At 43.2% G+C, this 25003-nt stretch overlaps 1 protein-coding gene across 5 annotated transcripts in view; it reads right to left on the reverse strand.

Moving 5' to 3' along the window:
* Positions 1 to 24510, reverse strand: part of LOC102301267 (zinc finger protein 521) — an 89258-nt gene extending 64748 nt beyond the window's left edge. For 2 of the 5 annotated variants that reach the window (XM_005912712.2, XM_005912710.2), the window contains exons 1-3: positions 23634 to 24327; positions 16484 to 16540; positions 9522 to 9722 (exon numbers count right to left, since the gene is read on the reverse strand). In XM_005912712.2, the coding sequence (XP_005912774.1) occupies positions 9522 to 9722; positions 16484 to 16540; positions 23634 to 23673 (298 nt within the window). In that variant the 5' untranslated portion in view covers positions 23674 to 24327. The other 3 variants (XM_014332625.2, XM_014332622.2, XM_005912711.2) reach the window with 3 other exon arrangements.
* Between the last annotated feature and the right edge of the window lie 493 nt (positions 24511 to 25003).

Here is a 25003-nt window from a genome sequence, read left to right on the forward strand (position 1 = left end):
CCCTACCCTCATGCTACATGGCACTGCTGAACAGACCTCAATCTACTTCAGCGGTGGAGATTAGTAATCATCTAGGGTCTTCATATTGATGGCCAGGCTCAGCTTGTTTGCATATTTACTGGCCTCAGAGCCCAGTCGCCTGAGGTGAGAAGCAAATTACATTTCTGCTTACCCCCACGCACACAACTCTCTCGCACTCTTTCGATTTCTATCCCTCGTTTTCTCCTCTTTTTTTTCCCAACCTTGTTTCTCTTAACATGCTGATCAGTCATCTTGCGGTAAGCATCCTTGCCTGCCCTGGTTGCATCTGAATAGCAGTCTCATTTGGCTAACATCATCACAGCGTAATCTTGTTGGAGAGAGCAATCAGTTTACTTTGGAATTAGGTATTCCGTTGGCGGGCCCAGAGAGAGGGAAGGCTCATAGGGTTTAAAGGATGCAAACGAAAGCATGCTCTCCAGAATACAGTCTTGAGCCTGATTGGGTGATAACAACCCACACAGGCTCCATGTGAGAGTAATGAATGGCCAATGGGAGGCCTGAATAATAATGCAATTGGATTAAAATCCAATCATAAGATGGTTTTGTCTGTTGACTTTGTTTGTGGGGTATGTTCTACAAACCAAGTTCATGATGAGAAAGATGCATCATGCTTTGACTGGGGGCACATAATGTCCTAATATAAAGATTACCACTCTGTTTACTACGGCCTGATCTCTCTTGGCTGTCAGTCAGTCTTGCAGGATTTTGTTGATGTGATTTCACTGTACACATATTGCATTTATAATGAGCCTGATAACACGATGGAGTGACAGCACCAGTAGATGTTCTTTGCCGTCTTAAATCAGTGGCTTATTTAGAGAATGGCTGCCACAGGTGGTGAGTTACTATTTAATCAGGGATTTTAATGTCTCGGTTTATCGCGGAGACATGTTCCAAGCTGGCAGCCTTTCGCAGAATCCTACCCACTCCTTGGGAGGTCCTCTCTAAGGAGAGGCTCTCTGATCAAATCGATTGACTCTTCCAGCAGATTGATCAGCCAGGCAGGTTGGAGGTGGAATAGATCAGATAACCTTTACATTCTCAGTCCCCCCCCACCCAATCTGTCCACTGCTCTTAACATTAGAAGGACGTCTCTGTGCTACCTGACAGCATGTCTTTACTGTTGAACCATTACATTCTGTTATAGCACATGGTGCTTTCACTGCCAAAGCATAGTCCAGCTGGTGGCCTTGGAGACCTTAAATGACACCCATCGTGCCCATAAAATAACATTTATGAACCTACCTTCCAGTCTGAAAATGGCAATTAGTGCTAAGGAACAAATGTGCTACTTTACACGATATTTGAGAATCCCTGTCCTTGCGGGTGGTTCAACTTCCCATATCCTGAAGTGTAGGAGTGGCTGTTCCACAGAGCCACATAGCAGCCCCCACCCAAACACTGCCCCCTGGCCAACAAAAACAACCCCTGGGAAGGGTAGAGGAGAGGGGGAAATGTTGAGTTGGTGATAGTGTAGCCCCAAAGCTCCTAAACCACAGTGGCTAGCAGGATGCCGTCACAGCTGGCTCCGTTCCTTCCTGTGGGCCCGCTCCACAGAGCTCAGCCTGCAGGGAGACATAAACCTGTCGGACTGGTCACTCTTTCCACCACCCTCCGACTCCCTCCTTCCTTTCCTCCCATTACTGGTGAGTTTGGCAAAAGCCATGTAAGGAAAAAGCCCTATGGGGATCAATGTGCAGTAGATTTCCACACAGACATGAGCAAAATCCTAAGACTTTTTTTTTTTCATTGGGGGAAATTGCAGAAGACGATTCAAAAGCCTGTTTCATTTAGGTGTGCATTGGGGTGAGTGAGGTATACACTGATTGGTGCACCCAGGTCACATCCTCATAACCTGGGGGTGATTATTATTATAGGGAGACATGCCACTGAACAAACGCTATTTGGCATATTTCACATACTAATACAAAATGATAACTGATAACTGTTATAGTGCCATCTGATTCAAGGTCAATAGATTACTGCAAACTAAAGAAAATGTAATAAATGCATTACTAATGCTCTATAATTTAAAGGAGCATGAAGAAGACAAAACTTTGAACACCTGATTGAAAGATGCAGGTGAGCGAGAGAAAGAGAAATGGGGAAAACTAAGCATTTTACAAAGCATGTGTTTAAAAATGAAACCCTGGATGTCCGTAAAGTTAAAAAAAAAACATTTTTGCCTTTTCTTTGTGTCTAGTTATGTTTCTCTGTATCTGCTTCATCATTATTCTGGTGAGTAGTCCCACGTTTGAAAGGGAAAAAAAGAAAATCATTTGAATTCTGGGGACCCAGAGGAGAATGAGCAAAACCCAGAGGTAAGATCCAAGCTCGCTCTCCGTGCCCTTCCGTTGGCTGCCTACCTGGTAAACATCTCCACAAGCTCCTTGCTTTCAAAACACGTCAACCGGTGCCTATGTACTTTAGACTGGCCGGCCAAGCAGGAATTGAGACTTTATTTGTTTTTTACTTTTTCCCGTCTCTCTTCCGAGCCATCGCACATAACCTGTCTGGCATTAATGATGTTGTTAATAAAATACGGCAGGTCTGTGGGTGGATTTGCCTGGCAGGCCTGGTGCCTGTCCTTCTCAGAGATAAGCCCACTGCTGGCCTTATCTACCTCCCACAGCCCCACCCAGCAGTGCCGAGCACTGGACACACAACCCGTCAACTCATCACTGGCTAATTACCACCTCTGACTGCCTTACAAAGAAGGCCTGGACTCACATTGCTGCTAAGATTGGCTCTTCCCTACCTTCACTGTCTTTTCTCTACTTCTTTATTATTTTTTCTGACTGTATTCAATCTAAATATTCAGTTTTTTATCTCCTTCTCTTCATACATTTCACATATCCCTCCTAGCGAGGTTACTCCTGCCTCCTCAGCCACCAGTTAAGCACAGAGTCTACGGCAGCATTTTTCAGCTGTCACTTGGAACAGGGAATAATGCGACGGCTTCATTGTGGGTGGTCAGGTAAATCCTCTGTGCACCTTCCACATATGCATCTTGAAAAGTACAAATGTTTATTTTACAGTCTCTTAGTAAGGGCTTAAGCCATTTGTGAGCTGGAGTCAGTTCAATCTCATAGTTTCAGCAGAACAGCCGAAGTCACTTGTGTTACAGAGAGAGAGAGCGGTTTCTTTTATTCAATTGTTTTCCACTTCCACAAGCGTGTGCCAAGGGGGAGGAAAGCGCCGGCTTAACACGCTCTGCAATTCAACACGGCCAGACGCAGTCCTATTAAGATTTAATGTGCCATTCTTCTGCTTGTGCCGCTGAAAAAGACTTGCAGGCTGAGGAAGAGAGTGAACAAAGAGCAGGCAGAGCCAGGGCCAGGGAGAGATACTGAGTGTGAGAGAAACCGAAACAACCGCTTCTTGGGCTGGTCATTGTCTCAGAACTGAAGACAGTAGTTTCAAAGGACCGCTACACAGCAAAAAGGGGAAATAAGAACACTGTCGTTGGTATAGGTTTTCGCTCAGGTGCTTGTAGCTTGTAGTTCTGGGTGAGTGCAGGAGATTATCTCTGTTTTGTCCACATGTCATCTCGGCTTTTGTGGCTACCTACTTAAGAAAGAGGTCAACTGGATGAAGTCCCGGCATGTGTTTAGCCTCCTGGGCGATGAATTATGTGTCGTCTAAAATGCAAAGTGCAGGCACGCAGGTGCTGAGAGGGAGCGTGTGTGCTCGTGCTCGTTAATAAGTGTTTGTGTGTGCACGGATGACTGATTGAACAAGCGAAAACGTGAGAGACACAGAGTGTTAGATAGATGGGGGATGCGGATACGAGAAAAGCAAAGAGTTGCAGTGCTAGCCATTGTTGTTTATGCCTTAAACCCACAAAGCCGAGCAAAAAAACACACAAAAAAACCCTGCAAGTTCCTCTATTCTTATTTTGATGGTTTTTCTGCAGAAAATGCAGCCCTCGTCTGACAAAGACCAATAAATACTTTATACAGTGCATAATATGTGCCGTGTGGAGCACAGGGGAAAGAGAAAGAGGGCGTCCTCACGAGGGCATATGCTTTGAATTCCTAATGACATTCCTGTTAACGTTGCTGGCACTGTTGCACAAAGAGGAAATGCACGGGGACTCTATACCACGGAGTCAACATCTACTTTAATATCTTTTCTACCTCTTTCCCTCCATACCTATTTTTCTTTTCTCTCAGACGCTCACGTAGAACATGCCCCCCACACAAACACATACACAGGAAAGACTCAAGCCCAATTGTAAGAGCTCACTCTAGCATGAGGTCTCTTTTCAGTGGCTGCGTTGTGCCAGAAGTAGCTATTCTCCCCTGACCGCCTCTCCTCCTTTCAAAGCCTTGTAATCAGTGTGCTGCTCTTTGTACCAGGATGTCGCAAGACACCCCGGCAAAAACACAGCAGAATTTCTGATGAACGGCGGTGGCTCAGAGTTCGGCTAATCAGGTCTTGTCATGTCGCTTTTCTTCTTATGTGAGCCCTTTTGAAGCGAATAAAGTCTTTGCAGTTTGGCACATTCTTCTTGGCAGCCACAAAGCAGCTGTTGGATCAATACACAAAGTTAGTAGAAAAAAAACAGTACAACCAATAGGAGCCTGTTGGAAACAGTTAGTATAAAGCACGGACTGCCAGGAGTCTGTTCATAGTTGAGGGTATTACTGAATGTTTCCATGCTGCTGACCCAAAGGCTTGATGTAAATGAATTCAAACACTTCAAGCAAACATGTTGTGGTTGGGAAAAGAAGGGGGGGGACATTGATCAGCAGGTTTAAAAAAGAAATGGTGCCCATTGCAAACAGAGAAAAAGTTTCTATCATATTAGCATGTTCTGCATTGTGAGGAGATGTTATTGTTTTTCAGTGAGTATTAGTGTTTCATTTGTATTTTTCTCATAAATTTGAAATGTGTTTTATTGAAGCTGAGTGCATTTTGCAGTGTCTACAGGGATGAGGAAAAGGGGAAATCTACATAATATAAATCCATATATGGCCCAGTTATCTCTCTCTCTTTCTCTGTTGCACCCACTCTGATTGATTCCTTTATCTGAGGGAAGCAGAAGACATGCTCTGTTTGCTCGCACAGTGGCCGGCAGGAAAGCAGAGAAAGACACTTATTAAAAAGGTCATCTCACAGAGGGTTAAAATAGCAGGGCACAGATCTCTCTGGGGAGAGCAGACATGCCCCTCCTCTAGTGAAGGACACAAGAAAAGGTGTTGCTCAAGGGAGCTGGACCCATAATGAAAGAACGGCCACTAGACTGACAGCCCATGTGTGCACTAGGCTATTCAAATACCTTCAGAGACGCGGAATTGAAGAATTGGCCGAGTAAGGCTGTGTGAAAATGCAATCTTTTGAATTAAACTCTGAGCTAGAGGTGTTATTTTTATTTACAGTGTGGGCTAGTAAACACAAGCTGAAATGAGATGAGAAGCAAGGTATTTCTTTGGCGAGTAGGCCTGAAGGCATGTTTCCTTGCCTACCACTGCAATCTCATACCTGGCATATGAACATCTCTTGTGCCAACTGAGAACAAAAGTCAAACTACACACACACTGTTTCTCTTTCTCCATTAAGGATAGGTAACAATATAAGTGTGCGCAGACAATGCAGCGTGATAGTGAGACAAAGCATTTGTGAAGTGTTTTTGGAAAGTCCTATGGAATAGCTATGCCTCCAGCCTCCTGTCTCTTCCCCAGGGTAGCCTAAAGCCATGTCGGCAGGATGCTGATCCCCACACGGAAACCTGATCCGCAGCCATTCTGGAGCCGAGGGGTGGGGTAAGGGGGGTCTCCCCCCTCAGAGCCTCTCTACTTCTGCCCCAGAGTTCGAGGGGTGCTCTGGGGGAACATTCTTCTAGCCCTGCCCCAGCCAGCCTCCACTCTCAACTCTCTAGAGGAGCATTCTTCCAGCCCTGCCCTAGCCTTCACTGGGATCTCCTGGGGAGCATTCCTGAAGCCCTGCCCCAGCCCAAGACGGGCTCCCTGGGGACACATTCCTGCAGCACTCTCTCTCCCTCTCTTTCACTCTCCATATCTCCCTTCTTCTCCCTTGCTCTCTTTCTCAGGCGCTCGCCTTCCTCTGCAGTCCAGCATTAGTGCGATCAATAGCACCGATCGCATCGGGGACACGAGGCAATCCATACCCATGTGCTCCCTTAGCGCACTGCAGTGGCCACAGCTTAAGTGCATGGGAAGGTGTTATACCTCTGCCAGATGGGGAGAGACAATGGCCGCCATTGATCGCAGTGACATGTAACATCTTTTTCTTTCTCTCTGTCCATCGGGTGTGGTCGACACACAGTTAGAATCTGTTTAGACTTTATTTCACTTGCCTTATCCGACTGCTTTTATAATATGTATTTTTTAAGCTTACTGACTGTATATGGGCTGTCTGTCTTAGGAAACTCACTGTATATGTTTTGATGGGAGGGGAAAAAATGCAGAGTTGTGTCAGCATGCAAATCTTCATACATGGATTGGTTCCAGTCAAGCTTTTGCAATTTGTTAACCAAAAATAAAATATTTGAAATCGTAAAAATGGAGAGTTTAGCAGGTGCTGGTGGTTGATTAGAAAACGGCTCTAATAAAGGATCCATCTGTGAGTAGAGACTTGATGTAAGGCAGATTAATTGGTCATGGATGTCTACATAATGCCACATAGGAAATCTCATATCCCATATTCCAGAGAATGCACAAACACATACTCGCAGACACACACACACACATTCAAAGTACTTAGTATGCCATCTAGAAGTTTCTTTTCTCCCACTGTGTTTGAATACTAATAGAGTGTTTCTGCACAATCACAATACCCTAATGGCAATTAGAATCTTTTGTTTGGCTTCCACAGGGGCTCTTATCCAAACTGTGTTTTTTTTTTTTTCATCATTGAGCAATTAAGAGTTATTTGTCCATAAGATTGACATTTTTAAAAGACAGGCTTAATTATAGAAAAAAAATATGGCTGAGTCAGTCATGACCACATACTGAAAATGCTGCTGAACATTAAAGACCTGTCCCTGAATCAGAAACACAACTTTATAACATTATTGTGTTCTCAGTGTTGTGCAACAGCATAAGTATAGGAAGAACTTTAATTAAATAAAATCCTTTGTGGGTTTTTTTTTTCTTTCTGCATTCCTCAAATTGTCCCCGAACAAAGACTGTCCACACATCTGCAACAACTTGATTGAATTGGGTGTCAGATTGAAGGAAAAAAAAGGGTGACAGGAGACTCTGCACTTTCTTTCCCTTAGACCAGTCATTTTTTTTGTTGGATGACAGTAATGCAGAAGTGAAGAGTGCAGTCAGTTTTCAAACCTTTAGCTGATTGAGTGTCGCTTCTTCTGAATTTAAACACATAGCAGGGCATAAAATCAATTGTGCAATGCACATGTATGCGTTTCTGCTCAAATTAACACAGACAGGAGGGTAACAGAAGGCATTTTTACATATTGAGTACACAAAAACACAAGACTTGAGGCTGTCTCACAGTTAATGGAAAATCTTTGTAAAACTCATGGGATATCTAACCTATAATTTGTGGTTTGCTGACGGTTGCAAAATATGAAATCAAACTGTGCTTGAATGTAAACAGAAAAGAGACTATTGCTGGGCATACACAAAAGTGCTAGCTGAAACATTCTAAGAGGGGGCATAACACACGTAAATACTGTTTCTACCAGCTGGGGAAGATTCCTTACAGTCAGAGAGGCGCATGACCCCGACAACTGTGTCTGTCAGCTAGTCAGTAATAACATCCTGCTGCTGAGTGACCCAACAAAAAAAGTTGTGTTAAAAAAAACCCCCAACAACCTAAGGTTACAATATGAGGTTTATACGACACTTTCTTTCTTTCAAAGTTTCACAATAAAAGCCTTGTTAGGAAGGGTTTCTGTGCACTGAGGTGCTCCACGACTTTAAATTTGAAATGGATAAAGTAAGCTGTGACATTGAACTTAGAGCACATAAGCACAAGGCTTAAAGGACTACCTCTAATAGAGCGCAACAGTGATGTTCTAGAAGCAGGGGTTTTGATTATGAGCCATGGTGTTGTAATGTAGACTTACCATGAGCTACAACACTGTGAAACAACAGTATGTGTTCTTGTAGGAACCACAGGTCTGCATGAAACCCATCTTATTTGCAATGTCACGGAAAAGAACTACCCTACAAAACTGAAAACGGCGACATCTCTAATTGGTTGAGGTTGTTGTTTCCTGCAAATGCTTACTTACCAGCTTACTTTTTATGTTGCTAGTGCAGTTGAGGTTTTTTTTTTTCTGTCTTATGTTATAAATACATTCATTTATATATATACATTATACATACATTCATTTTCTTTTTAAAATTCAATGTGCTATCTATTCCACTTCAATTATCGAGTGTATCTTTAAGCCATAAACTTTCTTGCTTGCAATTTCTCCTCTTGTGTCCATTTACCATCCCTGGGGCATCAATAAAAGAGTCGATTACTGGGTTCAGTGAGAAATATTAAACATATTAAAGAGAAAAATCCTCATGATAACACATGCAATGACTGTCATTAAAGAATTATGACTGGCATTTTTACACACCGTGCACTACATGACTTTATTGGACTTTGAGCCCAAATGAAACAGGCTAGTCATCATACTTAAAGACTGAATGCAACTCAATCGTAAACATCTCTGGGCTTTTCTGTTGAATGACAAACAATAGCGTCTGTACTACATCTGAAACAGAAATGGGACATTTTAGTTCACTTTATTTTTGACAGTAGAAAGAGACGAGACATGTGCCCAAACACTAGGAAATGAGTATCAGATGGTGTTTCTCAATACGGGCCTGTCAGGGCATGTAAAGGAGGACAGCAAGTCCAGGAGAAGCACATGGAAACCTTCAGTTCACATCATTAGTTCTGTCTGCCACCTTGTCAGGGTATTTATAGTCCTATTCATCCATCAACAGGTCAATGACACAGTCTGCCAATGGCATCCTTCTCTTTCAATCCCACAAGGTATTACTACTGCAGCTAGCTCGCACTGGGAGCAGCTGAGGGACTTTCCTGGAGCAAAGATCCATCTCCAGTTGGTGGTCTGGTTACTGTGGGACCTACTAGCTCCATGTTACTAATACTCGGTGTTATTGAAACGTTTCGAATTAGTATGGTGCCGTATAAAACCTTACACTGACACATGTAAGGACACGAGGCTCATACTATAAATACATATACTGCTATCTATTTTAATGGGCACGTGTGGGCCTGTTTAGATGTCGTCTCTGATGATATTAACGTACACCACAATATAACTAATGCGCTATGTGTGTGGAGGCCTGTGCTGCTGGATATCTACCAAAGAAACTGGTAGTCTGGTGTTGTGCTCCCCTTGGTGCAGTGTACTAACACACATAGTGTGGCATATTCTCAGATGAAAGCATAGAGTGAGAGTGGGAGAAGAGCTGAGTGGCAGAGTGGAGGGGAGGCTCGGTGGGCTGAACGTTGTTTACCTGTCAGCTGGCATTGATTAATCTTGTGTTCGGTGAGATCGCTCAGCGACTCGAACACCTGCCGGCAGCTGTCGCAGCTGTGCAGCGCGGGCTCCTCGTCCTCCTCCTCTCCCTCCTCTCCTTCCTCTGGAGAGAGCAGCCTCTTCCTTAGATGCCCGGTCTCACCATCCTCCGCCGCCCTCTCGAGGGCGCACTCTGGATCTGCCGAGCCACAGGAAATGACAGCACCACATAGTCAGAGGGGTGACCCACACAGCGAGGTACTACGGCTTCCTCTGGGTGACAATAAAATGGATTTCTAGACTCTGGATTTAATAAAAACAATAATAAAAGCTGTAATAAAAATGCAGGTTCAATTTGGGCCTCTGTAACTCAACCACTCATGCCATAACAGAACTGTTGGGCAGGTGCGGGCGAGAGATATACAGGCGGAGAAGGCGGTACGATGCTCGCACACACAAATCCGACACACACATACAAACACACAAGCACGCACCCTCTGTTATTAGAAATGGTTTTACGTTGTGTTTGCCCTGCTTCACCCAAGCAAAACTTCAGTATATGAAACTAGACTGATGGGAATATGTGTAGTTAATAAATCCTGGATTGCAGTTTTGGCTGGACCAAAGAAATATGAAATTCTGCCAGCGAGTGCTGAATTGCATCAGTCAGCATCTATCAGAGGAGAAAGACCTTGCCATATTACTCAGACATTTAGACCAGAACTGTGGATGTATGTAGCATAGCGCAGGAAGACACACAAAAACTGAGATTGGTGTGTGTTGGGCTGTCGTCACGACACACTTCCCTAAATTATTCAGCTTTGCTCGCAGGCAGCTGCGGGTCGCGCACATCAATATTCTTCAATCCATCTGCAGTTTTGTCTCTCGTTGGCTTTGTGCTGCAGCAGTGCCAGGGGTGGGCAACTTACTACCCTGAATCAGGAGGAACCATCTTTCAAATTACCACTCTAATCTGAAGTTCTTCACGTGATACTAAAGCGTTCCGACAGCAAATCAAACCTCGCATCGCTCACTCGCAGCGTACCACGCATATCTTCATTCTGACACGTAGTTAAGCCAAAGCAGCTTGGAATAGTATCTTATTAATAGGCAGAATGGCCCGCAGCCCTGTCTCTCCTCACATTGCGACCTTTACACTTCACAATACGTCTAATTAAAACACCATACTTATAATCAAACAATCATGCCACCCTGGTTAGGCTTTTGCGGGGTGGAAGAAAAGCCTCTGCACTTCACTGGCAGCCATTTTAAGCCCCACTCCAATAAGTGTTCCTCGGCTTGTCTGGAAACTCCGGAGGGGAACGTTAGGAGTAAGCCTGTTTTTTTCACCCCGCACACAGTTAACAGAGCCTGAGGACAAGGAGTGTGTGGCACCAAAAGCGTGCAGGTGTGGCTGTACTGGCGCTGGGTGCGTGTGCACTGGGGCGGCCATTTTAGGTCCTCTTTCTGTTAGGGTGCTCTTAAACTGTGAAATTCCTTGAGGAAAGGCGGTCGAGAACTCATCAAGGCCACCCAGGGTTTTTTTCTTTCCCCCACTTGCGCCAAGTATTGATGTAACATCACACCCTCCATTGTCCTTCCCTCTTGGCGACTGAGGCTCTCGGAACATGCCCTCTAAAAATATCAGCACTGTGGTCCCCGGTGGGACCATGCAGAACAGAACAGAAGGTGTTTCAAGAAAATGAAAATCCCAACCCAATCCTCACAGATGCAGGCCTTTCTTGCTCTGGGGGGAAACACTTCTGACTGAGGCCAAAAGCCACACAATATAGAGTTATGATTCATCCGCACACAGAGGCACAGAATTCACAATATGCACAGAAATATGAACACTTCATGTGTGTGTGTTTTTTACAGGGTGCCTGTGGAGGAGGTTAAAACTTTCTTTTTTTCCCAAAGGCCTTCATGAATCATTAATTTCTCTAATATTACAGCATGGTCCTGTCAGGGAAAACAACTGATGGCTACATTTAAGCATTTTATGTCTAATCTGAAATAGAAATACATTCCTCTGAGCAGAGCGTGGATGAATTTCACTGGTATTCTCATATTATTTCATAGATCCACAATAACGACCAAATAAAATACATTTTTTTTATGATTACCGGGGAAAAGGATCAGCGTTATGCATTCGTGAGTTTGATTTCCAATCCCTTGCTTTCTCTTGTTTTAGGTAACAACTTTCTGCTCCAACTTTCAGCGAATCCGAGCTGGGTCACTGCACTCAGCTGAGGTGAGCGACCTGAGCTGTAGCGATGCGGCACTGGAAGTGTAAACTGTTACATGTTTGAGGGAAGGGGATGGGGGCGGTGGTTTGGAAAGTCGCTCTGGGGGCGTGGGGGTTTAGACACGGCAAGGTCACGTCCAACCGTGGGATTAAAGAGCCACATCAATACTGAGGTTCCTGTGCCTCTGGGCCTCATACAGTAATCCATCAGATCAGGACATTCTCTTCTACCAGCCTCTACTGGCTGGACAGCAGATCGATAGCAGTATGCTCGGGATGGCTGTGGAATATTGGGCGAAGATGTGTAAGATATTGAGAATTTTTCATCAGGCCCAACGCCCTTGTTAATTTAAAACAAAGGTTCGAATTAACACCCTTGTTAATTTCCGATGAGCATCTTAACAGCGTCGGCGTGGAAGGTAAGGACAAGAGAGAGGCTACACTGACCGCTGATCCATACTCTGATAAGGGCGGCTCAAAGGGAGATGATCATAGCTGCGACTGAGAAATTATTCATAGGGGGGATATAATGAAGATCTAACAAAATGATTTCTAAGGATAAATTTCAAACCTTTATTGTACTAAAAGCACATTAATACTGTACTAATAAAATGTGGGGATCTGAATGGTGATTGACGTCTTTAGAGCCGTGTAATATCTGTCCGGGTCCAAATCCATCCATCACGCGCACACTTATGATCTCTTATGGTGCCTAGTGACATTTATCATGCCACAACTTTCATCTTGTGAGTTGAAGACTCTCCTGGACCCCCTACCCTTATATTATTGAATATTTTTTTGCTTTTAAATATTTATAACCTTTTAATTGATATTCTCTTCGCTGCTCCATTAGCCCCACCAGGGACCCGTGGTCCCTAGCAAGGAAGCGTAGCCTCATCCCCCACTGTCTGGCCCACACACTGTGACAGGTGCAGACACTGACCACAGGGAGAGAGGGAGGCATGAGCATAGAGGGATAGAAGAAAATATAATAATAAAAAACAATAATAATATAAAGTGAACTGTCTGGCCAAGCCTGTTAATAGAATTTTAATCTAAAAAGTTTAAGTCTCTGCGTGAACCTTAACACTGGAGATTTAATATCTAACCCTAAGCTAGAAAAATTCATAAAAACTTGGGCCTACAATAAAGAGAAGACAAAAAAGTAGTTGTGGATGCTAGGCACAAAATTTAACGGATGTCAGGGTTTTAATCTGAATTTGACTCAAATGCATCTGAGACATACTGAGCACAAAAAAGTGTGAAACCACTGAGGGCCATGTTCTTACTTGCCTGTAGATACAGGCTCCATCAGGGTTTAGCCTGACGGAGCCTCCTTTGTGCAGCGAAAGAACTTGGGTGTCAAAAACATCATTACCAGTGCACCCATCTCCTCATTTCCCCATGATGTTACAAAGATCCTGATCTTACGATGCCCGCACTCCACCACCCCATGCCCCTCCTCTCTCTCCATGGCACCCCGTCCTACAACAACCCACCCCCAAGTTCGAATTAAGAATTTATTCCAACCAGCAAGCAGCTTCTCTCGACACGTGTCGGCAGGCCTGATCAAAGGTGGGCACGCTTCTTTATCAGAGTGAGGGAGGCTGTCAGAAATAGGAGGACATTAAGATTGAATAACCTTCACACGCTTGCCGGCACCTCATTATTTAAAAATCTGAAACTTTTCTTTTTTTTTTTTCTTTTTTTTTTGCCGAGAACCTACCATATATAGGTCACACTACATTCTAATGCCACATGTGCCTCCAAGTATATCCTCCTCTGTGAGGATGGGACTCGGGGCTCTCCACTTAAACCGTCACATCCACTGATTCGCCATCATTAAAGAATATGATGCGGCGACAGGGCTGTGAGCTTGACACTTGCCAGATTGTTAATAATTGTCAAGAATTTACATGTGTGTGTGTCTAAGTCTAATTATTAATTATTAAGTCTAATTATTAGTCAGTCATTTGATCCATTTTAAATTTGAACACCGATTAGCAGAGGTGTTTGTCAAAAGCCATTTCTCCTAGAGCGCTAAAGACGAGCTTAAAGTGGTGCACTGGCAGAAAGTGTTTGGCACCTTGTTATAAATTACAAATAAACATGTAGTATTTTTATGAAAATTTTATGATGCACGCTGAGATGAAGATAAGAGTAGCAAAGGAAGGGAGAAAAGGTGTCAAACAATTACAGGAGAGGCAAGAACAAACAACGGAGACAACAGAGAGCAGCTCATGAAGCAAGCAGCACATATAATCACAGGTATACAGATGGCATCATCCGCCATTAAAATCTCTGCACCAAAAAAAAGATATGAGCACACAAAGAAGAATGGAAATCAAAGAAGCTGAATGAGAAACAACATTTGAACACACCAAATGCTCTTTCTCTTGTTCAGCCGTCTCACTCGCGCTCTCACAGGCAGTGATAATATTGCACGGAGCGCCTTGCTATGCCATTAGTGCAGTAAAACATCAAAGGAAATGAATAATAGAGAATATGATTTTCTGAAGTGGTGTAGTGAAAGAGCCTTTTCCTCTTCCTGCTGTTGCGAGCCCTGCAGTACATTGATCTGTGGGCAGCCTCAACCTCAGCCAGAGCCAGAGTCTCAGACACCGCACCAACACGGTACACTACTCCACACTAGAGCACCTAGCCACCCAGACACCCCTTCAGATCTCTGAAACTCTTCTATTTGCCTCACTCCACTCCACTTTGACAGAGCTGACACAGTCTTCTAAAAAAAAAAAGAAACAAAGAAAGAAAAAAGCCTCAATCTGTAATAGCCAAGAGCAAAAAAAAAAAAAGAAAGAAAGAAAAAAGAAAGGGATGTATATATAAAAGAGAAGAAAAAGCACTGAGCATGTGGTTATAATTACACACAGGCAGCGCAGTGGTAAAGCCAAGCTGCAGATCTTAAGCCTGCTCCAGACTCTCTGGGTAAAAAAGCACACTGCCTCATTAAATCTCAGATATCACACTGTTCCTGCCCCTCTATACTATGCATAATACTGTCTATCTTTTAGAGGGCCTCTTTTGTTAGCATTTCTCCTTTGCCTTTGCTACATATCAAACATGAATAAGAAACAGGATGCAGGGTCTGCAGAATGCTTGCAGAGTCACAGAAGAGCGCAACTGGGGGTCTACTTATGAGGCAGATCCTGACACCATGTCTGGTGAAGCCCTTAGCTTGTCAGAAGTCTAATGGCTATTGTGGCCCTGTCCGTCAAAGCAGCAAACGCATGACAATCAGGTAAGCTCTTTCTGCTGCTTTTCAGTTTGATTTTATGAGGACTTTTTGGGGCATTATGTAGAATTACTGCATTTTAAAACTCAGACAGGTGACAGATAGGCAAAGCGAAAGCTCGCTGTATCTTAAAAGTTCATCGCTGCAAACAACTATTTCCTCATTGACCATTCGTCAAGCTGCATCCTGAGAGGAGGTTAAAAAATAAATCAGTCAAACGAAGTCAAATGAGGAAAGTGAGAAATTAATTTGTGCGCCCTCCTGATTTCTCCACAGGCAGACATCGATCATGTGGCGGCTGTCTCCCCTCGCTCTGGAGATAGAGGCGGTGCAGAGACGGGGAGAGGGGAGATTCGTGTGTCTGAGGGGGTCGTTGTAATCAGGCACACTCATTAGCTCTGCTTTGGCTCTGGATGACAGGAGGTCTCCGAGGCAAGTCTGCCTCTTATGCCCAGTCCTTCATCCCTTGAGCCGGGGTTAGATGGGCAAAGGAGGCAGATTCTTTTCAAAGAACCACCCACCAATAGCCATCAATACAAATTAACACAGCAGAAGATGTATTGGCCCGGCTATTTAGTTTAGCCATACACAAATATGTGGCAAAAGGGTTTAATAGTAAGTCTGATGAAGAGGAAAAGCTCAGTTGGAAACATACAGGTCAGATAGCAGAAAAGTGTATGTGCAAAAACTGCTTCTTTCTAAATCAGTGCAGGAACCTCACATCTACCTTAAGATACCAGCTAACAAACAAGACATCAGACAAAAACAGTTACTGAGTACTAGTGAGCAAGTGAGTTAAGCCAGGATTTACTGCAGTAATGCATACAGCTCCTGTATTTTACACAGAGGCACTCAGAAAGCTATGGGTAAATGCTGGACTAATGTGGCAGCCTAGGAGTACCCAGGGTCCCCAGCCTGCTGGGCAAAACCATCCATATCGGGTTTAAAATAACCACGCCTGAGACTTAACCTTTACCAGAGACAAATGAAATGAAAATATACAGTGTGGTGCATCAGGAGCAGGCTTCATTCATAGGGGGCTTTCTGCTAGCCTGACCTGAATTACCGCTCTGTTCCTGGAGGGCCACTGTGAATGGCACGCGTGGAGACAGGACACATTCATCTGCGTAGCTCTATTCTACATCATACAGAGGGTTTGGAAACAAAGAGCGTAAAAAAAAAGAGGCAAGAACACACAGAAACACAAGGACAGCTATAGGCACACCTGCATGCGTGCACACAAACACGGAAAATGCACTAAAGCGCTTGAGTTATAAAAAACACATGCAACCATTCGGTTTACAGCAAGAAAACCTCAGAAACAGGAAGCACATACTTTATTTCATTCTGATCCCAACAAAAAAATTTACAGACAGACAGACGCACACACACAAACGCACACAGAGACACATGATCCACTTTCCAGCCGAAAATGATGAAATATGAAATGGAGCATTACCGCTTGGAATGGCAGTCTGCCCAGGACTGTGCTGGTCCTCTGTCACATTGTCTTCTACTGCCAGAAAAAGAGAAGGGGGAGAAACAGAGGGAAAGAAACAGTTAACAGCGAAAAACAAGTTAGACACATTGAGATTTCCTTCTTTTCTATTATTTACTATTGAGATTTTCTATATGGAAACTCCAGGAGATTTCAGCAGCTTTCCAAAGCTCAACCTGTGGTTTGGCAATCCGCACAAGCCTTTCATATGTATGAGGTTTGGCAACGAGGCAAACAGCCACCCACGTAAATAACATATTGGACTGAGTAATGACGTGATGAATTATGAACGTCTCCCATGAAACACACTCCCAACATCAACAGTGACCAAGTGAAAAATACCTTGATGACTATATTAGTAAGAAGGTTGCACGGTGCACTGGTTAGCTACGTTAGACTGGCATCATGAAAAGAGCACTGCAGCATAAATATGGATCTTCCTAAAGCTGTGATCCTGTGATCCAAAATGAAACCTACAGTAAAGTATACAAATGTAATAAGACGCCAACAGACACATAGAAAATAGATGCAGCCAAAGTGGCTGCAAAGTGTTTTTGCTCTTTAACAGGGTGGGTGACAAAATAGTGACGGCTTGATCGGCACTCGCGTCTGCTCATTAGGTGCATGGCAGCTAAACCACTTTTGACTTTCTGACAACAGCACCGGCCTTGAAAAACACGACTTATGTTTAGTAAAAGGTAGGAACCTTTTACATTGGAGCCTTTTTGGAACCGGTGAGAGTTCCTCGTGGCATGTCAAGTACAAGAAATGAAATGGATTTTAACAGCGGGAAGAGAACAAAAGAGTCTCCCACCTGTTCCATGTAAAATGAGGGTCTCACTGAGGACTTCTTACGCCTCTGCGTTCCACCCCTGCAGTTGAAATGCATTCTCCATTATGTCTTTTCTTTCTAGCCTTTCATTTTCCTGGGCAAAGAGGAAGGGGGAGTCTGACAGGACCTCCCAGTAGGGGAGTGTGGCAGTGACTGCCAAAGCAGAAACTGGCGCACTTTTAAAATCGCACAAAATATCCTGTACTTTGCATAATTAAGCCAGGATCCTATGGTGGCAGAAGCCTTTTCCACAGGGGAGCACAAGTTAGTGTCAAGTGGGGTGTCAAACTTCAGTGAAAAATGAAGAGGAAAGTGTCGAGCTGTTTCTTATGAAGACGGCAAACGATGGAGCGACTATGGTTCGCTGTCATCCGGTGTCCAGCCAAAAGTGAATTTTCAAGGAACTCCAATATAGAAAAAAAGAATCTTTTATTCAAAATAAACTTGTAAAGAAACGACAATGTAAATTCAGTTACATATAGGGATGTTTTCCGAATATCTTGAATATTTCCCTGAGCAACAATTATAATTGATGTAGGAAGAAAATATGCAAAACAAATGGTCATGGGTCTAGCAATTAATTAGCTAAATCAATTAAAAGTGATGGAGCAGACATAGTTGGACACCGTGGAGGTATATATCCCTCAGAGCCTCCAAAGAGGACTGTTTCAGCCAACAGAGAAACCTTGTCCTCTTAAAGGAGGCCTTAGTGGCTGGCGCCCTGAGAGTTTAATGAGTTTCTCTAACACCGTTGAGCGCCTTGCATCTAGAATCATTTAAATGGGCTAGAGATAGGGGGTCCTAATAAATCCCCCATGGTTCTATCAGAGATTGGTGGTGGGAGCTGGAGTTTTTGTTTTGATTACCGTCCCTGTTGGTGAGATGAGGGAGTTCAGGCAGAAAATTCTATTTTACATTGCCATAAGAACTTAAACATTACAGCGGTTTGCGATGATTTGTCACCACGGTGAACTTATTAAAAGTTTTGCCATTTAAAGTAAACAACTTCCATCACCGTGCAAATTCTTTTCTCATTTGCACCTGTCTGCTAGATAATTAATAGCTAGCTAGGAGCAATCATAGAGGGTAAGCTGTCAAGTCAGGCCAAATTCCTGTGACGTTTCCTTCTAGCTGGACATTTGATGAACAGTCATAACAGTACATATATAAATAGGGTGGGCACTTTTAATTAATATACTCTGAAGCTCATGATTACCTCATAATGACTTCAGCTGACTGCAACTCAGTCCACACTGCTGTAACTGCATCACTGCTATCAGTTAATTAATGTTTGACAAGGTACAGTGTATCACTCAGTCAGTGACAAACTGTAATCATGCCGCAAGGTTTTGTTGATACAATACCAAACACACATGGGACCATTTCAGCACAGCTCCTTTGATTTTCAAAATGCAGAGCAGGAAAAACATAATCCCACAACAAGTGGCACAGCATTAAAGGCCGCTAATTAACACAATGGCCAAACACACACACAAAAAAAATGAATGTGGAGTAACTGTCATTATATCGTGAGTGACAATTCCCAAGACGGGACGCTTACTTTTTAGGAAATGAATTCATTTTCTATCGGAACAGAACGAGGAGCAAAAAAATAAAAAAATAACACAAAACGAAACAAAAAAACCCCAAAACCCTCACAACTGAACAACTGAAAAAATACCCCACGCTAATTTACATGCGCACAAACCATGACACGCCACAACAGCAACAACTAATGGCTTAACAGAGATGAATAAGGCAGAGTCGCAGAAGCTTGGACTTTTTCATCAAATGAATTCCTGCTGCTTTGGGAAGTGTGTATGTGCACAGATACATGTATTTAATGCCGTACATGTCTTGCGCTTTTATGCGAGCATTGCCACAAATTTGGTGTGTCTCTGTTTGTGTGTGAGGGTATCTCGCAGCACTTCTCAGACATTTTTAAAAAAAAGCCCTGAGTGTGTTCCTGGATATGCGTGACTCATCTGCTTGGTTACAGCCAGCTTGGACGATAAAGTGCCGAACACAATGGCTGTGTAATCCGCCCTGACTGACCGGGAAGGAGACGCTCGCCACAGGGACTACAACTCAATTTAGCTCGGGTCACGAGGTCAACGCTCCTCAATTAGGGTTGGGGAGGGAGGGAGGAGAACACACACTGCACATGAATAACTTTCTTAATGAGCATTATTTGAACTGGTGATTGGTGTCATAAATAATTTGCAATAGAGGAGCATGTTAATCATGTTGCATAATATTTATATTCTATATTTTGCCTTGCATTGTAAGCAAAAGAAAAAAGAAAAAGAAAAGAAAGAGAGCGTGAGAGAACTCCACTAGCAGCACTATAAAAACGTCACAAATCAATAATCTCATTATGCAATTATTGGAACTTCAGCTTCCAAAAATATTAATGCTATTCATAAATGCAAACGAGACAAGAGGAGAGCGGAAAAAAAGACAAGAAAAAGAAAGAAAGAAACCCCAGAAATGTAGCATTTCATTTGCGGCAGTGGAGGAAATCCGTCATTGTCTCTGAATCAGAACTCTTTCTCCATGTGGCAGACAATCCATGACAACAAGAGAGACACATGCCATGGAATAAGAAGACATATCGGCCAGCTCCCGCGACGCCCAGTCCGACACACTGAGCCGCATGTCAAGAGCACTGACAGCCGTGCTAATGGGATTTTTCCATGCCTCCATCATAATTTCCTTAATGATAATACTATCCATATTTTTGTGTCACATTAGAAAAGTGTTAATGGGTGTTATGCCACAGATCATTAATTGTGAACAGACTGGAATACTGCAGCTTGCTGTAAACTAAGAATAACGCACCTTTCAGACATGAAAAGAGAAAAAAAGAGTGGACTGTAGCATGCGTCTGCGTTCCAGCTGATAAAATTAAGATTAGACATTCAGACCATTTAACGGTGAACATACTGCAAACAGGCTGCCTTAAAAAAACCAAAAAACCCCCCCAAAAAAACAGGCAAGTTAGTTTTTGACTTGTTTCCGACTAAACTACAGAAGCTTTAACCACCCCTTCACACTTTTATTTATTTATTTTTTGTACATACACAGACCTATGCTTCAAAGTACTGAAGAGAATAGGAGTGGGAGTGGTTATGCGTGTCAAATGTTCAATTTTGTTTTCATTAAAAGGAAAAGCTTCAAATTTTATGGCCACTTTTTTTTGATTAAGCAAGTAAATATTTGTTTCAGTTTTTCCCGAAAGGTCTGGTTTCAATACCAGAAAAACGTCAATAAAAACTTTAAATCAAATTATTATGCACAAGCTTAGGAATTCAACCCCTCCCCCAAAACAGACAATTTAATCATTAATTTTATTTTTACAGGCCTATTACAGATTTTACAAATCCACCCAGTGCATGAGGGGTATATTTAAAGTGTAAAGTGATATTTCCTGTCAAGTATATTTAAAGCACGATAACCTCCTGGGATCACTTGTCTGGTGATGAATTTGAGTTTCTTAAAATCATCAAATATTTACGGTGTACATGGCACAGTCCTGATTTCATGGCGATCACCATACCTAATGGAAATGGTGCAGAAAATATATTTATATATGCAATTGACAGACCTGGAAACTTCCTCCTCGGCCAATGAACACATCAGTGCCAAGACCTGAGAGTGTAATTTGCGCTCCAAATGAAAATATCAACCGCGTCTCATGTTATTCAGGAAGTAGTGGAGGACAGGCAACGTGGCAGTCATCATGCAGGATTTGGAGTGAGATCCTCCTTCCTCGCTGCTCACCACTGACTGAGGCAATGTGCTGACCCAAAGCCTCTGCACATCAAAACAAAATTACAATGTGCCTACAGTTGAGAAATATAGAAGGCTCAGGATTGAGTAAATGTCAGTGGCTGGGGTGAAGTGTTTGCATATAAGCGAATGATGTATGGTCTCGTCCTGTGCCATTTATTCCCCCAAGCAATAACGTAGCCGGATCTGTCTCTCAGACTTAATTGAAACGGGACTTGTAATGTTGCCCTTTTCCTCCATGGGACCAAAAACATAACCTCTGACTCCCACAAGCAGCCAATACTGAGCAAGTGGGTGTGTGTTGGAGGTACACAAGGGAAAAAGGAGTGCCAACTGTCACAGCATTATTTTCTCATCTTCTCTGCATGCACCCCACGTCCATACTATCTATACCAGTCCCTCAAAACGCTGCACATGATGCTCGTTCTACCTTCCCACCACGTTCCATCGGCATCTCTGTTCATTCTCCCCTCTGCAGAACAATGCGTTCTTTCTGAGCAAAAGGGAAAAAATTGGAGCGTTCACATTGACCACTGCCTCAAGACAACCTATAAAAGTGAAATCTGAACTCGGAGATCCCGGTCTGCTCGCGAAAAGACACAGGAATAGGAGACACGGGCTCACACATGTATGAATGTGAGCGACACAAATTAGGAGATGCCACAAAACAAGAAACTACAAATAAAATGACCAATCATGTCTTCCTTGAACAATAGGGAAGAATAAAGTGTCAAATGTCAATTAAAAAAAAAAAAAGACAAACAAAGTTATTGTGGACATCTGTATAAGTTTATCTCTGTCCCTGAGGAAATAGATGGACAAAGAACAATAAATAACATCTGCCTGGCCTTCTTTGGGTCCGATCCAAAACAAGGGAATATCTATGACGTATCTGCATTTCTGCTCCGGTTGAGCAGCCGGAATGAAGACATAAAAGTCACGATGTTCCGTGCTCCACATTTTCCCAATTTAAATTTTAGTGACAATAACAAAACAAACAATGTCATCACTCTGACTTCATTTGCATACTGATTTGCTCACTCTGCATCCCTCTCTGCCGCACACTTAGATGTACACAAATCTTAACAGATGTTCTTCTGAATGCACACACACAGTCTCTCTCTCTCTCTCTCACACACACACACACACACACACACACTTGTAGCATGTAGGCATGCTGGCAGGAGACGATTATATGTGATATGTCTTTTGAGAATAGCAAATGTCACACCAACTAAACAAGAAAAAAAATAATGCCAATGCCAATCTGCTCTGAGAAAATATGAAATCTATGTATGGAGCTGTTTACCGCGAATAGAGCAGTGCAGGTCTGGAAACAGAATGTGACAATTTTAAGATGTGCATGCACTCACATTTCCACTCTCTCCTGGGTATTGATTTAAAATGGTGGCTGCATGAATGTACCACAGACCATGTAATCTTCCTTTGAGATGAAGACTTCCGAGAACGAAAAGGGGGGGAGAGAGAAAGGGGTCCACAGACCACAAGCTGGGAATGTGAAATTGTGGACAATTATTTGCTGAGCAAAATACAATGCCTGCCAGATGAACTGGAGCTCAACCTCCAAAAACCTACAGCTCCCCCCACTAAAATGCTACAGAGAAAAGTAATGTGTGAATATGTGTGTATGTGTGTGTGTATGTTGCTCTCCCTTTCTGTCTCTATTTCCCTCTCCCTCCCCCTTTCTGAAACTCTCACAGACATGTACACTCTGTGGCAAATGGTAGATCAGATTACCACCAAACCAACTGTTTAAAGAAGAAAAAGGGAAAAAGTGACCAAAAAGGGGAGTAAGAAAAAAAAAAACCCCAAATAACATCATAGACGTTGCCGATGAAATTCAGCTGTTTTCAAGCTTTAAGCAACCTGACTGATAAATCCAGAACTTTTTCTTTTTCTTAATGAAATGTCTCATTAGTATTAAACGTTGGGTAGTATTTGCACCTCACCACACACTTGCGAGCACGCACATCACAGCCCCCCTCCCCAACGTATAAAATGTTTCCTCTTTGAGTTTTCAGACGGGGTGAGTCACGTGACTGTGCACCCCATTCCATCAGACGGCTCAAGTTCCGACCAGGAGCGTCTTTAACGCATCCAGATGTTGGCCAGCGTCGCGCTGCACTGTTGCTCTTTAAACGTATCCCTGCCCCTTCTTTAACTCTCATCAGTATACAGTGAGAACCGAAAGCCGAGCATGTTTTTAATTTTTTATTATTAGTAGTATTATTAGTATTATTATTTATCCCCCTCCGATGCCAAGTACGTAAACAGTCGATTTCATGCGCAACACAAATAGGAAGGAACACTTCGAAATGCGTAAAAAAGAAAGGAAGAAAGAAAGAAAGGGGTGGGGGGAGAGACAGTTACATTTCACGAGCATTCAGTTCATGCTCGTCCACATTTTGTGTCATGTCCTTAAAAAGCAAAATGTTTTGAGAGCCACCAAACAGGCTTATCACTTACCTTTCAGTGATCTTGGTTTAGCTTGCTTGCGGCGCGACATCCTATAGAAAACGCTGAAGTTGCTCAGTTTCTGCCTGACAATTTGTGTAGGACGGGATAGTCTAAAGGTATAGTCTCTCTAAAATTGACTGACCAAAACCGCGGCTGCCTTTTTACCATTACATAAAGATGCAACTTAGCCCCGGCCGCGCCGTCTGTACACGAGTTTGCTGTTATTTTGTGATGAGTAGGTGGATGTTATAAAATCCAATTAGCCCGATCGCTATAGGCGACTTTATTTAGTTGAGCTAGGTATCGGGAAAAGTGTGAGAATATAGTAATCCCGTCATGCGCGTCCATTCTCCGGGAAAACACACACGCGTGTAGGCATGATGTTCGTTTAGAAACAAAAGCGCAATATTTGCTTTTCGCTTCTCATCTCAAATGCATCCGCGTGAGAAAGACATCAGCAAAACGCCTCCCGTGAGTGTGCAAAAATGCAACAAAACCCCAAAAAAAAAGAGGAAAAAAAATGACAATAACACTTTTCACTTCATATCCACCTAACAGCATCAAAACTATTGCAGACTCTTCCTTTTCTCACTCCAGTCAGCTAATCATGAATTAGGTTCGGAATCTGATCTAAGTCTACGTCTAAATTGCTCTTAAAAAGAGGATGAAGAAGCAGAGAGAAGATGGAAGCTCCCTCCTCATCACAAACCTGCAAGGTCTTGGACTGCGCTGTCGCTCCGGTAGTCCACATAATAATGGAAAATGGAAGCAAGGCCCCCAAAGCCATCAGGATGGCTCCAGAGGGGGCCCCTACCCCGCAGGGACTCGCTCTGTACGTAATCACTGAGGAAATCATTGTCAGCCTGCCTGCACTCACACACAGACAGAGAGGCATGATTAAAATCCTAGGGATCATGGCAAGATGCGGATTGCTGGATCTGCTTGTCCCCGGATCCGGAGTCGAACTCTAAACCCAAAGTCGGCTTGCTCACCCTGGCGTCTCCTCTGCCTCAGCTCGCCGTCGGCCACTCTCCGTCTACGGCAGACGGACTGGTCCCCCTTCTGGTAGAAATGGTTAAGCAGAAAGACATTTTCTCTTTTGCTGTTGACATATATGACATGTAACGGCACGCGTGGAATTGGGATATCGAGTGTACTTTAAGATTGAGGGATTTTTAACGTACTACGGACTAGAACTATTGCAGCCTATCCCCTAATCATTTCAGTGTTATTCATGAGAAATACATTGTTTTCTTCCATTTCAAATAAGAGGCTACATAGAATGAAAACAACCCACTATAATATTAATATTCCGTGATTTCTCTTGTTTTATCATTTCTTTAATCATCACTTTAGTGTGTCTTAATTTAATGATGTTT

Source organism: Haplochromis burtoni, unplaced genomic scaffold (assembly GCF_018398535.1).
Source record: "Haplochromis burtoni strain Fernald_Lab_line unplaced genomic scaffold, NCSU_Asbu1 Contig_3, whole genome shotgun sequence".
NCBI classification, from domain to species: Eukaryota; Metazoa; Chordata; class Actinopteri; order Cichliformes; family Cichlidae; genus Haplochromis; species Haplochromis burtoni.